Source organism: Onychomys torridus, chromosome 6 (genome assembly GCF_903995425.1).
Source record: "Onychomys torridus chromosome 6, mOncTor1.1, whole genome shotgun sequence".
Lineage (NCBI taxonomy): Eukaryota > Metazoa > Chordata > Mammalia > Rodentia > Cricetidae > Onychomys > Onychomys torridus.
Window position 1 is genome coordinate 56602290 of NC_050448.1, and position 17392 is coordinate 56619681.

Genomic DNA, 17392 nt, shown 5'->3' on the forward strand with positions numbered 1-17392 from the left:
CAGAGTTTATCCCTGGGACCTACATGCTGAAGGAGAAAACTGACTTCTGCAAGCTGTCCTGGTACTCATGCACCCTGGCCCATGCATGCTCCTGCACATAGACGCATACACGAAATAAATAAAATGTAAGGAAAAAGTGTGAGGAAAAGATGAGAAAATAAAAAGACCTCCCAGAAGACACTGCTTCAGAAGGAGGACAGTGCTAGAGAGTAGGGAATTGACTGTTGCTCCTGCAGCAGGGGACATCCAGCTCGGCCAGTGTGACCTTTCTTATTCCCTGCATGACAAGTGTCACGTTGTGCTTTGTGGGTTCCTCAGCATCGCCTTCCTCCTGCAGGCACGCTGTGTTTGCACCTAAACTCAAATCAGAAACGACAAGGCAGGTTCTTCAAACAATGGTTCTGTGACTTACTGGGCAGCTGAGCCACAGTGTGCCAAGGACAAAGGAAATCTAGTGAGAGGTGTCATGGCTTCTGATGGACGGACACAGTGTGGGCTGCCTCTTACAGCACAGTGGGCGCGATATGGTTTATGGCAAAGTCCTGTCGTGTGTTGTGGGAGGGAAAGAAGTGGAGAGTTTCAATCTGTGGAATATATCCTAACAGTTTCTCTCAAAATTAAACTTTTTTTTTCTAAGACGGCCTCTTGTCACAGTCAGAGAGTAGGACCTAGTCCTTTAACCACAGGACCGGATCTAGCAATGGGAAATCTGAGGCAGGATTACCCTGTGAGGCTAAGAAGGGAAAACAGCTGAACAGCTGAAGTACCTTGCAAGTTAACAGCAAAAGCTCAATGCCTCCAAAGAAGAAAATATTTTTAAATGAATTACCACAAAAGGATGCATGACAGGTGTGGTGGTCTGAATAAGAACAGCCCCCAAAGCCTCATATATTTGAATGTGTGGTCACCAGAGTGGCGCTGTTTGAAAGGATTAGGAGGAGTAGGAGTAGGAGGAGTAGGCTTGTTGGAGGAGGTGTGTCACTGGGGATGGGCTTTGAGGTCTTGAAGGCTCATGCCAGGCCTAGTCTCTTCGACTACTGATCGGCTACTGCTCCAACACCATGCTCCCTGCCATGATGATAATGGACTAATCCTCTGGAACTGTAAGCCAGCCCCATTAAATGCTTTCCTTTATAAGAGTTGCCTTGGTCATGGTGTCTCTTCACAGCAACACAGCTCTTCCTATTGTCTCAGTCACTGCTCTGTCACATCTAGCTGTAAAAGACAGAAAATCTGACAAGAATTCAAAGCCTAATGATTTAACCAATACTGTAAGGGCTGGACATGGCTTAGCAGTTAAGAGCACATGCTGCTCCTCCAAGACTGGAGTTCAGTCCCAGCACCTAGGTCAGGCGGTTGATAACTGCCTGTAACTCCAGCTTCAGGGATTAGATACCCCTCTCTTCTGGCCTCCAAACGCACCTGCACACACGTGGCGTGCAAGTGCACACACACACACAAGAATAAATAATAAAATAGTAATAATACTAAAACTTTGAGAGGAGACATGGTGGCACATGCTTGTAATCCTAGCAGTAGACAGACTGAAGCCAAAGGATCCTGAATTTAAGGCCAGCATAAGGCTACAAAGTGATACCCCATCTCAAAAACAAACAACTCATTCAAAAAGCAAAACAAAACCTTATCAGGCTTAGTAGAAAATTAAGGTTGACATTATAGACATAGTATTTTCTTATTGCAAGTTAGCAGAATCACCCTCAGGGATATGGGGGGGGAAATTCCTCATAAGTGTAATCTTTGTTATTTCTATACTGGAAATTAAAATGAATCGAGTCAGAATTTCTTGTAGAGAAAGTGTGGCAAATGCCCTCAGAAGATGGCAGGCATCCTTAGTAATGAATAAGCATCCTCTTGGGTGGGGTGAACCCAGGAGGTCCACAGGAAGTGCCTCCCACTTCCTCCACCATATGAGACAAGCTGCCACTACCCCTGACAGCTTGTGACTTTTGCATCGTTACTGTGTCACTAGAGATGAAGAGGCAGAGTGAGATCAAATGTTGCTCCAGCCTACACCCGGCCATTCACCGGGGAGCAGCATGGGCACACACCTGAGTGACCTGGCACACCAAGAGTTACTGATCCTGTAGGTATAGAGTGGCACAGGCCAGTAAGCTCTGTGTGTGTGTGTGTGTGTGTGTGTGTGTGTGTGTGTGTGTGTGTGTGTAGAGAGAGAGAGACCATGGCCCATACACCTGGGACAAAGGTCAGCCCTTCACAGAACTCACCCCAGCACCACACTCAGTTCTTTCACGTGCACACGTGTGTGTCCCCGGAGATACTCGGAAAGCATTTTACTTTTAAGGTACATCTCCTGTAGTCTATCTTCCAGATGCATGATGCACTGCAAAGTCAACACATTCACAATGAGGACTACAATTTCAGCATCTGCCGGGAACCTTCAGGAGTTGGGCTTCTCCTTCATTTCTACACAGACAGCTATAATAACCCCCTTTTCAAATAAACCCCCAAACTACCAGCTTAAGTTTTTCATAAAATGACTATTAACATTTTTTTTTGTCTTTTTTTTTTTTTTTTTTCTGAGACAGGGTTTCTCTGTGTAGCTTTGCGCCTTTCCTGGAACTCGCTTTGGAGACCAGGCTGGCCTCGAACTCACAGAGATCCGCCTGGCAGTGCTGGGATTAAAGATGTGCGCCACCACCGCCCGGCTAACATTTTTATATAATACCATTCTAGTATCTTTAAAGAAAAACATTTTACAGAGTTGAAATCATTCTATAATCCCTATCTTTTTGGCTTTTAAACTGTCAACTCTTTATTCTTGGAACCAGTCTGGGAGTCAACACCATCAGCATTTTAGCTCTCTTGAAAGCCATATTCCTCCTACATGTATCAAAACCCTACTGACCAGTGAGCTCTGGGTTGAAAAGTAGATTTTTGTACTCATCTTTATGTCTTTGTTCACAAAATTTCTTGTTAAGAAACTTACCAATAATCTCATATTTAAGAATGCCTTACTGTACCATTTTTGTGGCTAATGCTCTAAAGAATGTTAACTTACTATTGTTTACTTAACCATGAGGCAATCTACATTTGGGCTATAATTTTGTAAAGAATGTTTTCGTTCTTGTTTTCTTTCTGTACCTCAGATTTTTCTGGCATAAATATATTCCCAGAAGCAGAATGACTGGAACAAGGTCACTTCAGACTTCTATTTTGCTTTTGAGAGTATTCTTTAACTAGGTCTTTAATAGCAAAAGGAGACAATTATTTTGGGGATACCTTCTCCCTTGCAACTGTGTTTACCTTCGGTTAGAGAACTGTGGCCATCCATTTGTGTCTTTCACCAGTGGCAAAGGCTTTTGCATTTGGCAGACAGTGGCCCCAAAGTCTCTGAGAGACACCCAATGGCTTTGGGAGGGTAATTCCATCATGCATAATTTCCTTCTAGACCATTAGGCCTCTTATGTGCAAGGTAAAAAGATTAACAGATGCATGTGGATTCTGTCCGTCTGGGCTGATCAGTGACAGGGGAAAGTATCGGTGAGGTGTGGACACTGTTCAGTTCCTCACTGGCTAGCATCTTAGGCGCACTATGCTGGGAGGAGCCAGAACTGCCCATGAGTACTACTCAAGGCAGGGGATGACACCAATCTTCTCAGAAACGTTCCCCAAGTAAGCAGAGGTAAGCGGCATAGGGATTGCCTACCGAGTTTTGGTTTGTTGTGGAGTGAAATCCAAAGTTTTTAAATAAGAGTTACAAGATACCAAGAAACATTCAAATTATATTGAATTCTTCATGCCTAAAAGTGGTTTGTGTATAGTGTTTTCAGTCCACAGGAAAAAATGCACGATGCACTGTTGGGTCTAGAAATATACGCTGAATGTAGGAAAAAATACATTTACAAAAACTTGTTTTTTAAAGCTTCATAATCAAATAGGATTATGTGCAGTGGTTCCCCCTTCTTTGTAGGATTTACTCCTGAGAGGATAACATTTCAACTTTAAAATTTGAGTTATTTTCTTCTGTATATGAGTCTCTGGTGTATTTTCACGTGAGCCATGCTTAGATGGAGTTCTCTTGGATCTTGGCTCTGCCGGGTTATGCAAGGCATTCATGTATTACTAAGTAGTTATGTATATCTCTACCAGATGAAGCAAACATTATCTTCTTGCTTTGACAAACTTATTGCTTTGACAGCTAAGATGTCAGACAGTGAGAACAATGTCTTAGAGAACCCAGCGTCAGCATCTGGAAAGACAGCAGCAAACCACCATGGGGGTCTAATGTCTCCTCCCCTTCCCTTACAGAAAAGGAAACTCAAGCCCCAGAGTAAGAAAAAATCAGAGTGTTTCTAGGAGAAAAGAAGATCGTAACAGCCCTGAGAACTTCTGCTACCCCTGGGGACCGACATCCTGCAAGAGCACGCTTCGGTGAAGGGCCAAATGAAGACTTATACGAAAGGCATTGCCAGTTTTTACACCATCAATATTGTCTGTCACTGACACATACCAATAAATACCTGTTCACTACTATTCCAAGTGCTTCACATGTATTAACTAATTTTCCTAAGCATATGACGCAGGTTCTTTTTGGTTTTTCAAGATAAGGTTTCTCTTAGCTTAGCTGTCCTGAAACTCACTCTATAGACCAGGCTGTCCTCCAACTCACAGAGATCCGCCTGCCTCTGCCTCCCAAGTGCTGGGACTAAAGGCCTGAGCCACCAGCACCCAGCCTGAAGCAGATTCTAGGTTCCTCCAGATGTACAGATGAAGAAATGGAGGCTCTGAGAGGTTACATGGCCCCTAAGTAGAACTGGAATTGCCTCTCCTGCCCACTCATGGATAGGCTAAGTGGCTTTTATAGCCCCCTGTGCTGGTGTGGCCAGTCTGAAAAGTAGCACCTTCTCTGGTTCTCAGAGCATCCTCACAGGCGTGTACCATCTTCATGCTGCAAACCAGAAACCTCAACTCCGGAGACACTCAGACTCGGTCACCACAGAAGTGACACCCAGGGAAGCCCCAGGTCTTCCTCCTCTGCTACAGTGCTTTCCCGACCATCCCTCAGAACACCTGCATCAGAGCCTTCACAGTGTGGAGAGTGGTGCAACTGAGGATAGACAGAGGACCGGAGAACTGGGAATCCGCATACTAGCCGACCCCCAGCTTCCTGTCTGGCTGTTAAACAGTTCTGTGCCGTTTCCTGAGACAAGGAGGGTGACAGGCTTCTGAACTCAGGCTTGGCTGCACAGAGTAAACCCCTGCACAGAAGGGGAGGAAGCAGGAAAGGCCAGCACTTCCACAGCCTGTGACCCCAAGGCCAGCACAGCCTGGCTACTTCGCTACGTGTCTTCCGCTCCTCTCCTTGTGGAACTTTTCTTTCTCACTCTCTGACTACCTCTTTCAACCTCTCTGTACACTTACCATGTATCAAAAGGGATTGCTATGTACGTCCCACTGGCTATCGGAGCACTGGCAATAATTTTCTAGGACTTTCTAGGCTGTTTTTAGTTTTTGCTTAAAATGTTACAAAAGTGATCATAGATCCCACTTGGAAAGGAACAACTGGCGACGGCACGTTTTAAGTTCTCTACCAAGTTCTCTCAAATTTGAATGGTTTCCATTCACCTGTGAGGGACTGGGAGGACGCTCACAAAACAGAAGAAACTACAGTCCCCTCAGAAACTGGCCTGCCTCGGGTCTGTAAGTTCCCTGACGAAGGGTTTTAAATTTCCTTTTAGGCTCAGTTCCCCCTAATCTACTTTCCTATCTGCTTTTTCAGACGACACTGTCCTCTGCCCCATCAGAGCGCTACCCTGTCCGTGGCTTTGATGATGAATGTTCCACTTTTCTTTAATACTATCCTTCACTATATTGCAAAACAAGCTGAATTTGTGATATTTATCATCAAAACAGTGAATAGAAGTTATCTTTTAATTACGTTTTTTGATGGTAAGAGACCAAATACTTACGAAGTCGGCAGGAAGGTGAAGCTTATAGAGCTGTAAAATGGACTGCAGTAAACAGGACACCTGATTAGAGACCAAGACATCCTGGCCCAGCTTCATGGCGTCCATCACTTTCCTCTGACTCGTGGCCACCTGGACAGTCCATTTGTCTGTGTCTGCAATGATACAGACGGCCTCGGCTATGGGCTCATCAAGCACTGGGTGCTGAAAGAGAGACGCAGTGGGTCAGTCCTCTCCAGCTCAGAATGGACAGTGTTTTGTGCACACACTGCAGAAGTGCAGAGCTTCACGGCTACCCTGAAAGGTGTGCTGCTGAAGCAGCACTTAGACCAATTAGCTAGGAGCTGAGAGGTGGCTCAGAGAGTAGAGCCTGGCGACCCAAGTTCAGTCCTGGGACCCATGTGGGAGACAGTTTGAAGCTGTCCTCTGACCCCCAAATGTGCTGTGCTATATATATATGTGTGTGTACATACATACATACCCCAAGTAAGTTAATAATTTTTCTAAAAACCTGGTTAAAATGACATTTTTTCTTAAAGTCACTTTCATAAAAATATGAAGGCACTAAAGAGTTCATAGATAAGTAAAAGGACATATTTTCTCCACATTTCCAACCTTTAAGAAAGACTGTATTGTTTAGAATGAGGAAAATCAACATAAGGCAGAGGATCCCATTTCCATTTCTCCAATAACAAGATTAGTCAAGATAACATTATACCCTCTAGGGGTTGGGGAGACAGCTCAGTCTTGTATGAGCAGAATGCATATTAAAAAAAAATAGCAGGGATGGTGGTGTACACTTAGAATCCCAGCCCTGGGGAGGTAGAAAAAGAAGTATCCTTGGGACACTGGCCAGCCAGCCAGCCTAGCCTAACTGGTGAGTGCCTGGTCCTAGTGTGAGACCCTGTCTCACAAAACAAGGTAGGCAGGGCTGGGGAAATGGCTTAAGAGAACTTTCTGCTCTTCTAAAGGACTGGCGTTTGGTCTCCAGCACCTGCCAGGCAGCACACAACAGCCTGTAACAACCTCTAAGGAATCTGATGCCCTCTTCTGGCCATGGTGAGTACCTGTACCTGTGTAGTAGGCATGCATACATACACATACATATACATACATACACACACACACACACACACACACACACACACACGTATGCACACACAGAAAGAAAAACAAATCTTAAAAACAAAATATAAAAACAAGCACCACCACAAGATGGACAGCCATCCTGAGAACAACACACTTACAGCTCACCCCTGGCCTCCACATGCACATGCATATATGTGCACACACACCCCATCAGTTCCTTAAGGGAATAGCTTTAATCATTCAGCAAAGTTTCTTTAGTAACTATAACTATATACACCAATCATTTTTAATAATCTACTATAACCAGGCTGAGGACTTATCTAGGTAAGTTCAAAAGGAAAAAGTGTAGCTACTAAGACGTATACTTAAAATGTAAAATACTTTATAATAAACTGTATCATAGGGTAGAAACATCTGTAATGATTAACCTCAGCTGTCAATGTGATGAGATTTAGAGCATGCTTGTCGGGGATTGTCTTGATTGGGACATTTGAGGTGAGAAGACACACTCATGATGGGTGGTACCATTCCCTAGGCTGGGATCCTGGACTATATAAAAAAGGAAACATTGAGCTGAATACAAGCGTTCATTATTCTCTGTTGCTTGTCCACAGAGACAATGTGAACGGCTGCACCCAGGATCCCGCTGCTGTGACTTCACCGCAGTGATGGACCGTAACCTCCAACAGTGAGTCAAAAAAAATCCTGCTATTCTAAGCTAGGTTTGTCCGGGTATTTTTATCACAGCAGCAGAAACAACTAAGACAACATCAAAGAACATGGCCTCAAAAATATCTCATCTCTTAAAACCCAGCTTTTTGTTCTGTCTGTAGTCGTTCTCAAGAACTCAAGAACTCAGAAGTCAAGCGATCCAAGATGGAAACTTGGGCCGGGCAGTGGTGGTACACGCCTTTAATCCCAGCACTTGGGAGGCAGAGCCAGAAGGATCTCTGTGAGTTTGAGGCCAGCCTGTGCTAGAGAGCGAGTTCCAGGACAGGCTCCAAAGCTACAGAGAAACCCTGTCTTGAAAAAACAAACAAACAAAAAAAAACTTGGTTATTCTCTGGGTAGAGTAGCTGGGCTAGGGATTCATATGTGTAACAAGTTATCAGTGGGGCTGACGTAAAAGGCTCTCCAGGGATGGTCTTCATCCAAACCCAAACCCTCAAGTCTCACACTTGTTTCTTGGGTGGGATTTGACAGCAGCATTCTACAGGACCCCATTGAGCTCTGACATCATATAGTCACGGGTTACGGAAAGCTTTCTACTGGTCTGACAGTTGTTTTTTTCATCTGGAGCTTCTGGGGGATAATTTTGAGATTTATTGCTGTTTTTCTTTTTTTCTTTTCTTTTTTTGAGACATGGTTGGTATTCTACATTTACATCCTCAGAAAGGCTGTTTTTCTCATTAGTTTTCTTAATGTCTTACATTTAAAAACTGATCTCAAAATTTGGGAATACAGATATACATATGTAGATGTGATGTTTCATAATAGAATAACTACATTTAATTTTATCAAATTAATGATTACGTTTCTACCATGAAGAAACTGTTCCTTGGAAATACTAGTCATGATGTATTACAGTGTGGAACTTTCCTAGCCATATCCAAGTGTCCTATGGGTCGTCTGACTGACTCACATCCATCATTGTATATTGGGAGGGCAGTGGTATACTATTTGGAAGTTTGTCTTTTAACTTTTTCTGAATCTCTTTTGTCTTGTTTATTGATGCAATTTACACATGTTAAAATTCACTAATTATATATGACAACTGGATGAGTTTTAATATATGTATACAGTTGTATATCCACTGCCATTAATTATGTATTGGAAGTATTTGCAGGACCCACAGCAGTTCATGTTCCTTTGTAGTCAGCCCTTGTAATACACCAGCAACCCACTATTTTGCCCCCTAGAACTACTGTTCTGACTCTTGTGGAATTTCATATAAGATCACATGGCCCATAGTTTTTTTGTTTCTGGCTTCTTCAAAAATAGTACTTTTGAGACACAGATGTATTTATTCTATATTAGTTCCTTATTTTTATTTTTGAGCATCCTCTTATAAGAGTACAGTACAATTGTTTATCCAGAGGTTGGTTCTCAGCACCCACATGGCTGTTTACAATTGTCTGTACTCCAGTTCTAGGGAAAACATAACATGCTCTCCAGACACCAGGCATGCATGTGGTACACATGCAGACAAACGCCTATCCACATAACATAAAAAAATCTTGAGAGAGATTGTTTCTAATGCTTGACCACTAAGAACAAAAGGTCTGTGAGCACTCATATTTACAAATCTTGGTATGGACATGATTTTATTTCTCTGAATAAATACTGAGGAGTGGAGATGCTGGTTCATGTGATAAATGCATGCTTAACTTTTTAAGAACATGGTTTTCCAAAGTGGCTCCATCGCCATCAGCCACACATTACAGTTCCTGTTACTCCATAACCATCCTGGTGTCGGACTGTATGTTTTTAATTGTAGCCATTACAGAGGGTGTGTAGTAGTTTAAATCTGCATTTCCGGATGATTAATGAAACAGTGTATTTTCATATGTTTGTTTCTATGGTTTAAAACACAAAACAAAATGATCAAAAAGTGAGTGCTTCACCAGCAGCCCCTTCTGACATATTCCGGTATCCTGCATGCACACGAGGGCATCTCAACAGCACAGCTATCAAAGCCCCAAATCAAGAGTGGGAGGAGGAGGGCGAGTTTCCAGAGGAACAGCAGTAGCACCCACTGCATGGCCAGTGCTCTGAGCAGACTTTTCTAACTCATTTCCCAAAGGAAAACCAGTACTGTCCGCCTTCTGTCTTCATTTTCTCCCATCCAGCATCCTGTGCTGACCATTTGTTGCTTTGAGCTGCTTAGCTGAAGTTCCAAGAAATTCATCCTAACATCCCTCTGGATAAGGCCTGGTGAGTCTGTCTGTGTTAGCAAACCCCCTTCAGTGTTAGGAATGCAATGCGGACCTGTCTGTCCTTCATCCCTGGCCACACGCCAATATACCTTTAAGTTGAATGCATGCCAATCACATTCCCAGAGAAGCAAGTTTAAAAATATTTCTGTGAGACAGGCTACTATTGTTGCCAGAATGATGGGATTCTAACATGTACCACCATGCTCAGCTTCAAAATCTAGTCATTAAAACACGGATTTGCAGGCCAGGCGGTGGTGGTGCACACCTTTAATCCCAGCCCTCGGGAGGCAGAGCCAGGTGGATCTCTGTGAGTTCGAGGCCAGCCTGGTCTCCAAAGCGAGTTCCAGGAAAAGCGCAAAGCTACACAGAGAAACCCTGTCTTGAAAAACCAAAAATTTTAAAAAATAAATAAATAAATAAATAATAAAACAACCAAAAAACAAAACAAACAATTTGCAGGTGATTTGGGTCCCAGGTTCAAACTGACCCCAAGCTTCCTATATGATCTCCCTGCTGCAGAAAAAGGGGGGGGAAGGTGTGTCAGTCCAAATGGCCAATAGTCTGCATGGTGCCACCGTCAATGGGAAGAGTGTTTTTTAAGCAATGAAGAATAAAGTGCATTCAGAAGGTTGCAGCAACATACATGGCCAGGATGGGCGGAGGAGTTGGTAAAATAAAATGAAAGTGACTCATTAAGAAAAAGAAATGTGAGGGAAGAACATGGAAGTTCTTGGTCATGGGAGCGAGGAGAAAGGGCAGAGCCCGAGGCACAGCACCACTGAGTGAGCAGTTTCCTCAAACTTCCTCCCTAGCACAGGAGCAGGCACGTGACAAACAGTACTTCCTGAATTAAAATAACAGGTTGTGCATAGGGAAAGGATGGAGTCCTGGCATCTTGCTCCCCCTAACAGCATGGGTTTGCTGTTACGTACAGACTCCAGCAACAGAAAAATGTTGAACACTTTCAGAAAAGTGCCTTAAAAACACTTCAAGAATTAGATACTCTAAGACTAAATACTTCACACTCAGTCCATAAGTATTTCTGTAGAGTTAGCAGCATACATCCACTCCCAGCATCACCTAGAACCTGCTTGCTTATCTGCAGGTGAACAAGGATCTTCTAAAGAAACGACTCTCAGGAGTCAGGACAAAGGATGAAGTTAGAAAATGGTAAAAGCATCATCCGGGATCACATTAGTTGTAACATGAGGGGTCTGGACTTCTAGAGGGTCAGGAGATGATGCTTAAGGTCTACTGATTCTGGAGACCGCTAGAAGACTTTACAGAAGCAACCCTTAGAGAGAAGCCAATTGAAATACATTAGGACTGGGCCTATAAGTCAACTGCCAAGCTTACAGACTTTGAGAAAGTCTAAAAATTCATGTTCAGGGTTTCTACAGTAATATGTACCTACATACACCCGATGTCCTGGAGCTTAAGTAATGTGTGTTTTTAAGACATTTCCTCACTATGTAGAATCCAGTGAATTTAGGATTCACTATGGGGCCAGAGTAGGCCTTCAACTTGTGATCTTCTTGTCTCAGCCTCCTCAGTGCTAGGATTATAGTATATTCTTCCCTAAGTACATTTTTGTCAAGGTGTTCTACCACAGCAGTAGAAACCCAAATAGAAAAAGGTGGCCACCATAACCAGCCCTGGTCCTTACTTTACCATTCACCATTCTCCTTTGGGAAGATTCTATAATTCAAGCATGTATGGTACCATATTACACAAAGGAAAACTGAATTATAGTGATGCTTACTTACTTACTTACTTAATTTATTTATTTATTTACTTATTTATTTATTTATTGACGAACTTGCTACACAGCCAAAGACTAATCTGGTACTCATTATATAGGGCAGGCTGGCCTCAAACTTGTGTGTCACGATACCCAGAATTATGGTATTTTTTTTTTTAACATTAACTTAATGGTAGACGTTATTAAATAGACTTGGGCATGTTGAGGCAGGGTTTCATGTAGTCCGGGCTGGACTTGAATTTGCTGTGTAGCCGAGGTTCCTTCAAAGTACTGGCTCAAGTAGAATTTAAGTTCGTACCTTACCAAATACATATGTAGCAAACTGCTGTGGGATGTTCTCTAGGCTGTGGATGTGTTGCTCTGATTGGTTAGTACATAAAGTGCGGCCAGACGTTCTAGCCCAGAATCGCTGAGGTTTCCTACTTCAGTAGTGCTTGAATGGAACCGGGCGCTCGACCCTCGGACCCCAGCGGGCTGCTCCGAGCCAGAACCCTCTGCAACCTTGTTGCTCTGCCTCCAGCGTCACCGTGGTCACCGTGCCTCGCCCCGCCACCGCGTCTCCCTTGCAAGTTCGCCAGAACTACCACCAGGACTCGGAGGCTGCCATCAACCGGGAACTGTATGCCTCCTACGTCTGTCTGTCTATGTCTTGCAACTTCGACGGGGATGATGTAGCTCTGAGGAACTTTGCCAAGTACTTTCTCCACCAATCTCCTGAGCAGGGGGAGCATGCTGAGACACTGATGGAGCTACAGAACCAATGAGGTGGCCGAATCTTCCTGCAGGATATCAAGAAACCAGACTTCGATGACCGGGAGAGCGGGCTGAATGAGATGGAGTGTGCACTGCACTTGGAGAAGAGTGTGAACCAGTCACTCCTGGAACTGTACAGACTGGCTGCCGACAAAAATGACCCCCACTTGTGTGACTTCGCTGAGACCCACTACCTGAGTGAGCAGGTGAAATCCAGAGAACTGGGTGACCACATGACCAACCTCCGCAAGACCGGAGCCCTGAAGCTGGCCTGGCGGAATATCTCTTTGACAAGCACACCCTGGGACACAGTGAGGAGAGCTAAGCTGACTTCCCCAAAGCCACGAGTGACTTTACCGCTCACTGAGGCCGGGCATGCATGTCGGGCTGCCTTTATCGTTTCTATAAGTCGCACCAAAACATCCGTTCTTTAATTTGTATCATTTCTTCAAATAAAAAATTTTAGCACCAATAAATAAATAAATGAATGAATGAATGAAGGAAGGAAGGAAGGAAGAAAGGGAGGAGGGAGGGAGGGAGGGAAGGAGGGAGGAAGGGAGGGAGGAAGGAAGGAAGTGCTGATTGGCCAGCAGCCAGGCAGGAAGTATAGGCAGGACAAAGAGAAAGGAAAATTCTGGGAACAGGAAGGCTGAGGGAGAGAGACACTGCCAGCCATCACCATGAGAAACATGATGTAAGATATCGGTAAGCCACAAGCCACGTGGCAAGGTATAGATTTATAGAAATGGGTTAATTTAAGATATAAGAACTAGATAGCAAGAAGCCTGTCATGGCCATGCAATTTATAAGTAATATAAGTCTCTGTGTGTTTGCTTGGGTCCCAGCGGCAGCAGGACTGGCAGGTGAGAGAGAATTGTCCTGACTCCCAGCAGGCTGGAACACAGAAAAATTTCAGCTACAGCAAAACCATACAAACACAGGTGTGTAATAACACACATTGCCGGGCAGAAATTTTCTTAGAATTGAAATATTCTTTCCCAGGAAGACGAAGGAAGCTTATTAAGGAAAGCTTATTCACTGAGGAAATGAAACTTACAAGGCTCAGGAAGTAAATGAAATAAATAAGCCCCAGGGAGCTCCTACAGCTTAAAGACTTCCAAGGTCCCTCCTAAGCAGCAATTGTTGTGGAGAGATGATGGGCCAGCTCAGCCTGTGTCCCGCTCAATTCCAAGGCTGCCACTTTTACAGGCCATCAGATCCTTAGTTGACAGACTGGGGATGGTGGACAACCCTAGCTTTTGGGAACTGCTAAGACCAATGCTTATGCCCTAAAACTTCAATAATACTGTCATCACCCCATGTTTAAGGGGGAGAATTCCATCTATATGTAGCAGGTACCTGTGGTGATGTTGTGTCCCCCAATGTATTGTGCACCCTAATAAACTTATCTGGGGTTAGAGATCAGAACAGCCACTAGATATAGAGGCCAGAAAACGGTGGCACACACACCTTTATATTGCATGAATCTTAACAGGTCTTATTAATAAAAACAAATCCGAAGCCAGGTATTGGGGTGAATGATGGAAGATCAGAGAAGCAGAACAAGCCACAGCCACCTCACCTTGCCAGTTCCTCAGCTGATCCTGTTTCCTCAGACTGGAAACCTCTGAGTCCTCATCTAGAATGGGTTTCAGCTGAACTGCTGCTAGAAGCCTGAAAGCTTAACCAGGCAAAAGCTTCTAGTTCCTGGTTTTCAGGCCTTATATACCTTTCTGCTTTCTGCCATCACTTCCTGGGATTATGGGCTCACTTCCTGGGATTAAAGGCATGAGTCACCATGCCTGGCTGTTTCCAGTGTGGCTTTAAACTCAGAGATCCAGATGGATCTCTGCCTCCCAAGTGATAGGATTAAAGGTTTGTGTGCCACCTTTTTCTAGCCTCTGTATCTAGTGGCTGTTCTGTTCTCTGACCCCAGATAAGTTTATTAGGGTGTACAATATTTTGGGGAACATTCTGGAGGCAGAGATCCATTGGATCTCTGTGAGTTCAAAGCCACACTGGAAACAGCCAGGCATGGTGACACATGCCTTTAATCCCAGGAAGTGATGGCAGGAAGCAGAAAGGTATATAAGTAACTCAAGCTTTTAGGCTTTTGAGCAGCAGTTCAGCTGAGCTCCTTTCAGATGAGGACACAGGCTTCCAGTTTGAGGAAATAAGCTCTGAGGAACTGGCAAGCTGAGGTTAGCTGTGGCCTGTTCTGTCTCTCTGATCTTTCAGCAGTCACCCCAATACCTGGCTCCAGGTTTGTTTTTATTAATAAGACCTTTAGAAATTTGTCTGCAGGTACTGCACTTGCCAGAATCCTCCTACTTTCAGGCTCCAAATGAGTAGTATCTATGCCTATCATAAAAAAGACACTTCAGTGTTTTTTAACAGATAAAGTAAGTCTGCCACAATGTAACCTTTCTTCAGCCTGCCTGCCTCTTCACTGGAGAGCCAATCCAGTCAGGCCACCTGAGAGGCTGCCACCAGACTGCTAGTGCATTCAATAGGTTCAGCATATGCAGACTCAGAAGGAACAGCAATATACTTCACACCGCTATTTGCAATCAGCAGAATTCTGCTCTTGGAAACAGGTGACTAACAGGTGTTAGTCACTAAAGACTGAAGCGTTGTCATGTGATGAAGAAGAGGAAAGGGTCAGCATGATGGCATAGGGCTACATCCCCAACACTTGGCAGATCATGCAAACACACCTCACGTTCAAGTCCAGCCTGGGCAACAAGCAAGATCCCATCTTAAATTAGGAGGAAGGAGGGGCAGCAAGAGCAGCGGTCACTCTGGACGACAGGAAGGTCAGGTGAAGGAAGGCCTCTGAGAACCACATGACACTATCAAGACATAGGGCATAGGAAAGAAGAAGGAGGTCCTCCAAGCTTATGCTGTAGCTGTAATTACTGTGCTCACTGGGCTAATCCCCACATTCAGCCCATGGCCACCGGCTCCAATGCCAGGTTGAGATCAGATTCAGTGGGAAGGTGCAGAAAGGTACACAAATCAGAATCCCAGAACCAAGTCATGTGATCAAGTGTGTGACCACAGTGCAAGAGAAGGTTTGCAGCCTTTGTGGAGACTGACATAAATGTCCAAATATCTCATAATAAAAAGAAAATGGAAAAATGATTTGAATTATGACAGAATGCACACATGAGACATAAAATCTGAAAGTCCTTAGCCTCCTTTAAGAAAATGCATACAGGAGTTTAAGAACACTCTCCCAGAGAACCTGGGTCCGATGCCATCACCCACACAGTGGCTCAGAGCATCTGTAACTCCAGTCCCTCTTCTGGCTTATGTAGGAAAATCTCCATATGCATAAATATAAATACATTTAAAAGAATGTCAACTACCACTTTCCTCTTTACTATTTTAAAGAAAGATCTTTACCCTAGGAGAAGGCATACCCCATGAGTTTCAGCTCCAATAACAAACATACAATGCTCTACACCCAGTTTTATGAAGTTACCTATCATCATCAAGCACTTTTTAAAGATTTATTTATTGATTATGTACACAGCATGTACGACTGCAGGCCAGAAGAGGGCACCAGATCTCATTACAGATGGTTGTGAGCCACCATGTGGTTGCTGGGAATTGAACTCAGGACGTCTGGAAGAGCAGTCAGGGCTCTTAACCTCTGAGCCATCTCTCCAGCCCCCATCAAGCACTTTTTATGCACCAGGCACCAGGTGACATACTAGAATACACAAGAAGTGAGGTTTTAGATCAGTGGTAGAACGCTTGCAAGGCCCTGGGTTCGATCCTCAGCTTAAAAAAAAAAAAAAGTGAGATTTACTTTCTGCTTCAAGGTAACTGTAGGACTATGCAAAGATCAGATACATGCTTGTAGATGTGTGAACGTGTGTACATACTGATGTATATGTATGAAGCTGTGTGCACATATATACTCACACACAATACAAAGGTCTCACTAAACAATAACCCTGGTTATCTGTAAGGATTTCAGTTATCTCAGTGGAGGAAAAAAAAAGGTCATCAAAATCCAGTTATCGGTCAAAACATGTAGTTTAAGAGTTGGAGGTACAGCTCAATGATCATGTGCCTAGCATGTGGGAAGGAGGGAGGGGAGAGGAAAGGTAAGTGAGACTGGCATGGTGAAACGTGTGTATAACCCCAGAAGTTGGGAAGCTAACAGGAAAATTCCAAGTGCCAGGCCCACCTGGACTGCATGGTAAGATGCTGTAGGACAGAGAGAGAAACAAACAGCAACAAGACTCCTTTCCCTTAACAGCCCTCAACACATCTCCTAGTCCCAGATGGGGCGGCATTCAGGGCTACAGCTGCAGGAGGCAGGGTTGCCCCAAGTTACCGGTCTATTCATCATTAACCTTGAGAGATGGAAACAACCAGGGCGTTCCAAATAAGGGACTCCTCCAAAACAGTGTCCTTCCTGACCTGTTGGTTCTGAGGCTGCTGCAGACCTGGAGCATTTCATACTATGCGCTCCTTAAGTAATGATTTCTTGTCTGGTGGGACAGGCTGTTCTTTTGTAGTCTAGCTGGTTGGTTGCCCACTGAATTAATTAGTATTCATGAGCATGTATCACAGCCAGGCTTTCGGCAAAGCTCCTTATCTGTGCTACTGACTCCTGTGTGATATTTCTGGAGTCAATCTGCTGCTGCTACTCTTAAAATTAAATGGAACAGGCTGCTATAGCCAACTGTTATTTATAGATTAGTCTGTAAAACGCCTGAAGCCTAGATCACTATTTTGTTTTGTTTTGTTTTATAAGCTAAAATATGATGTTAATTTTTGTCCTGATGATTTTACCTAATACAGTAAGAGATGCCAGCCTACTCCTTGTGACAGGACAAAGGGCAACTTTATGTGCAGGCTCAGCTAGCCATGACTAACAGGTGCTT

General features: G+C 44.0%; 1 protein-coding gene and 1 pseudogene across 5 annotated transcripts in view; one reads left to right on the forward strand and one right to left on the reverse strand.

The window, feature by feature from the left end:
- Positions 1-17392, reverse strand: part of Fnip2 (folliculin interacting protein 2) — a 116417-nt gene that overhangs the window by 1596 nt on the left and 97429 nt on the right. For 4 of the 5 annotated variants that reach the window (XM_036190109.1, XM_036190108.1, XM_036190110.1 and 1 more), the window contains 2 exons: positions 5952-6152; positions 2247-2362 (listed from right to left, as the gene is read on the reverse strand). In XM_036190109.1, the coding sequence (XP_036046002.1) occupies positions 2247-2362; positions 5952-6152 (317 nt within the window). The remainder of the gene's footprint in view (positions 1-2246; positions 2363-5951; positions 6153-17392) is intronic. The other variant, XM_036190113.1, reaches the window with a different exon arrangement.
- On the forward strand, positions 7482-12880 carry LOC118585497 (annotated as a pseudogene).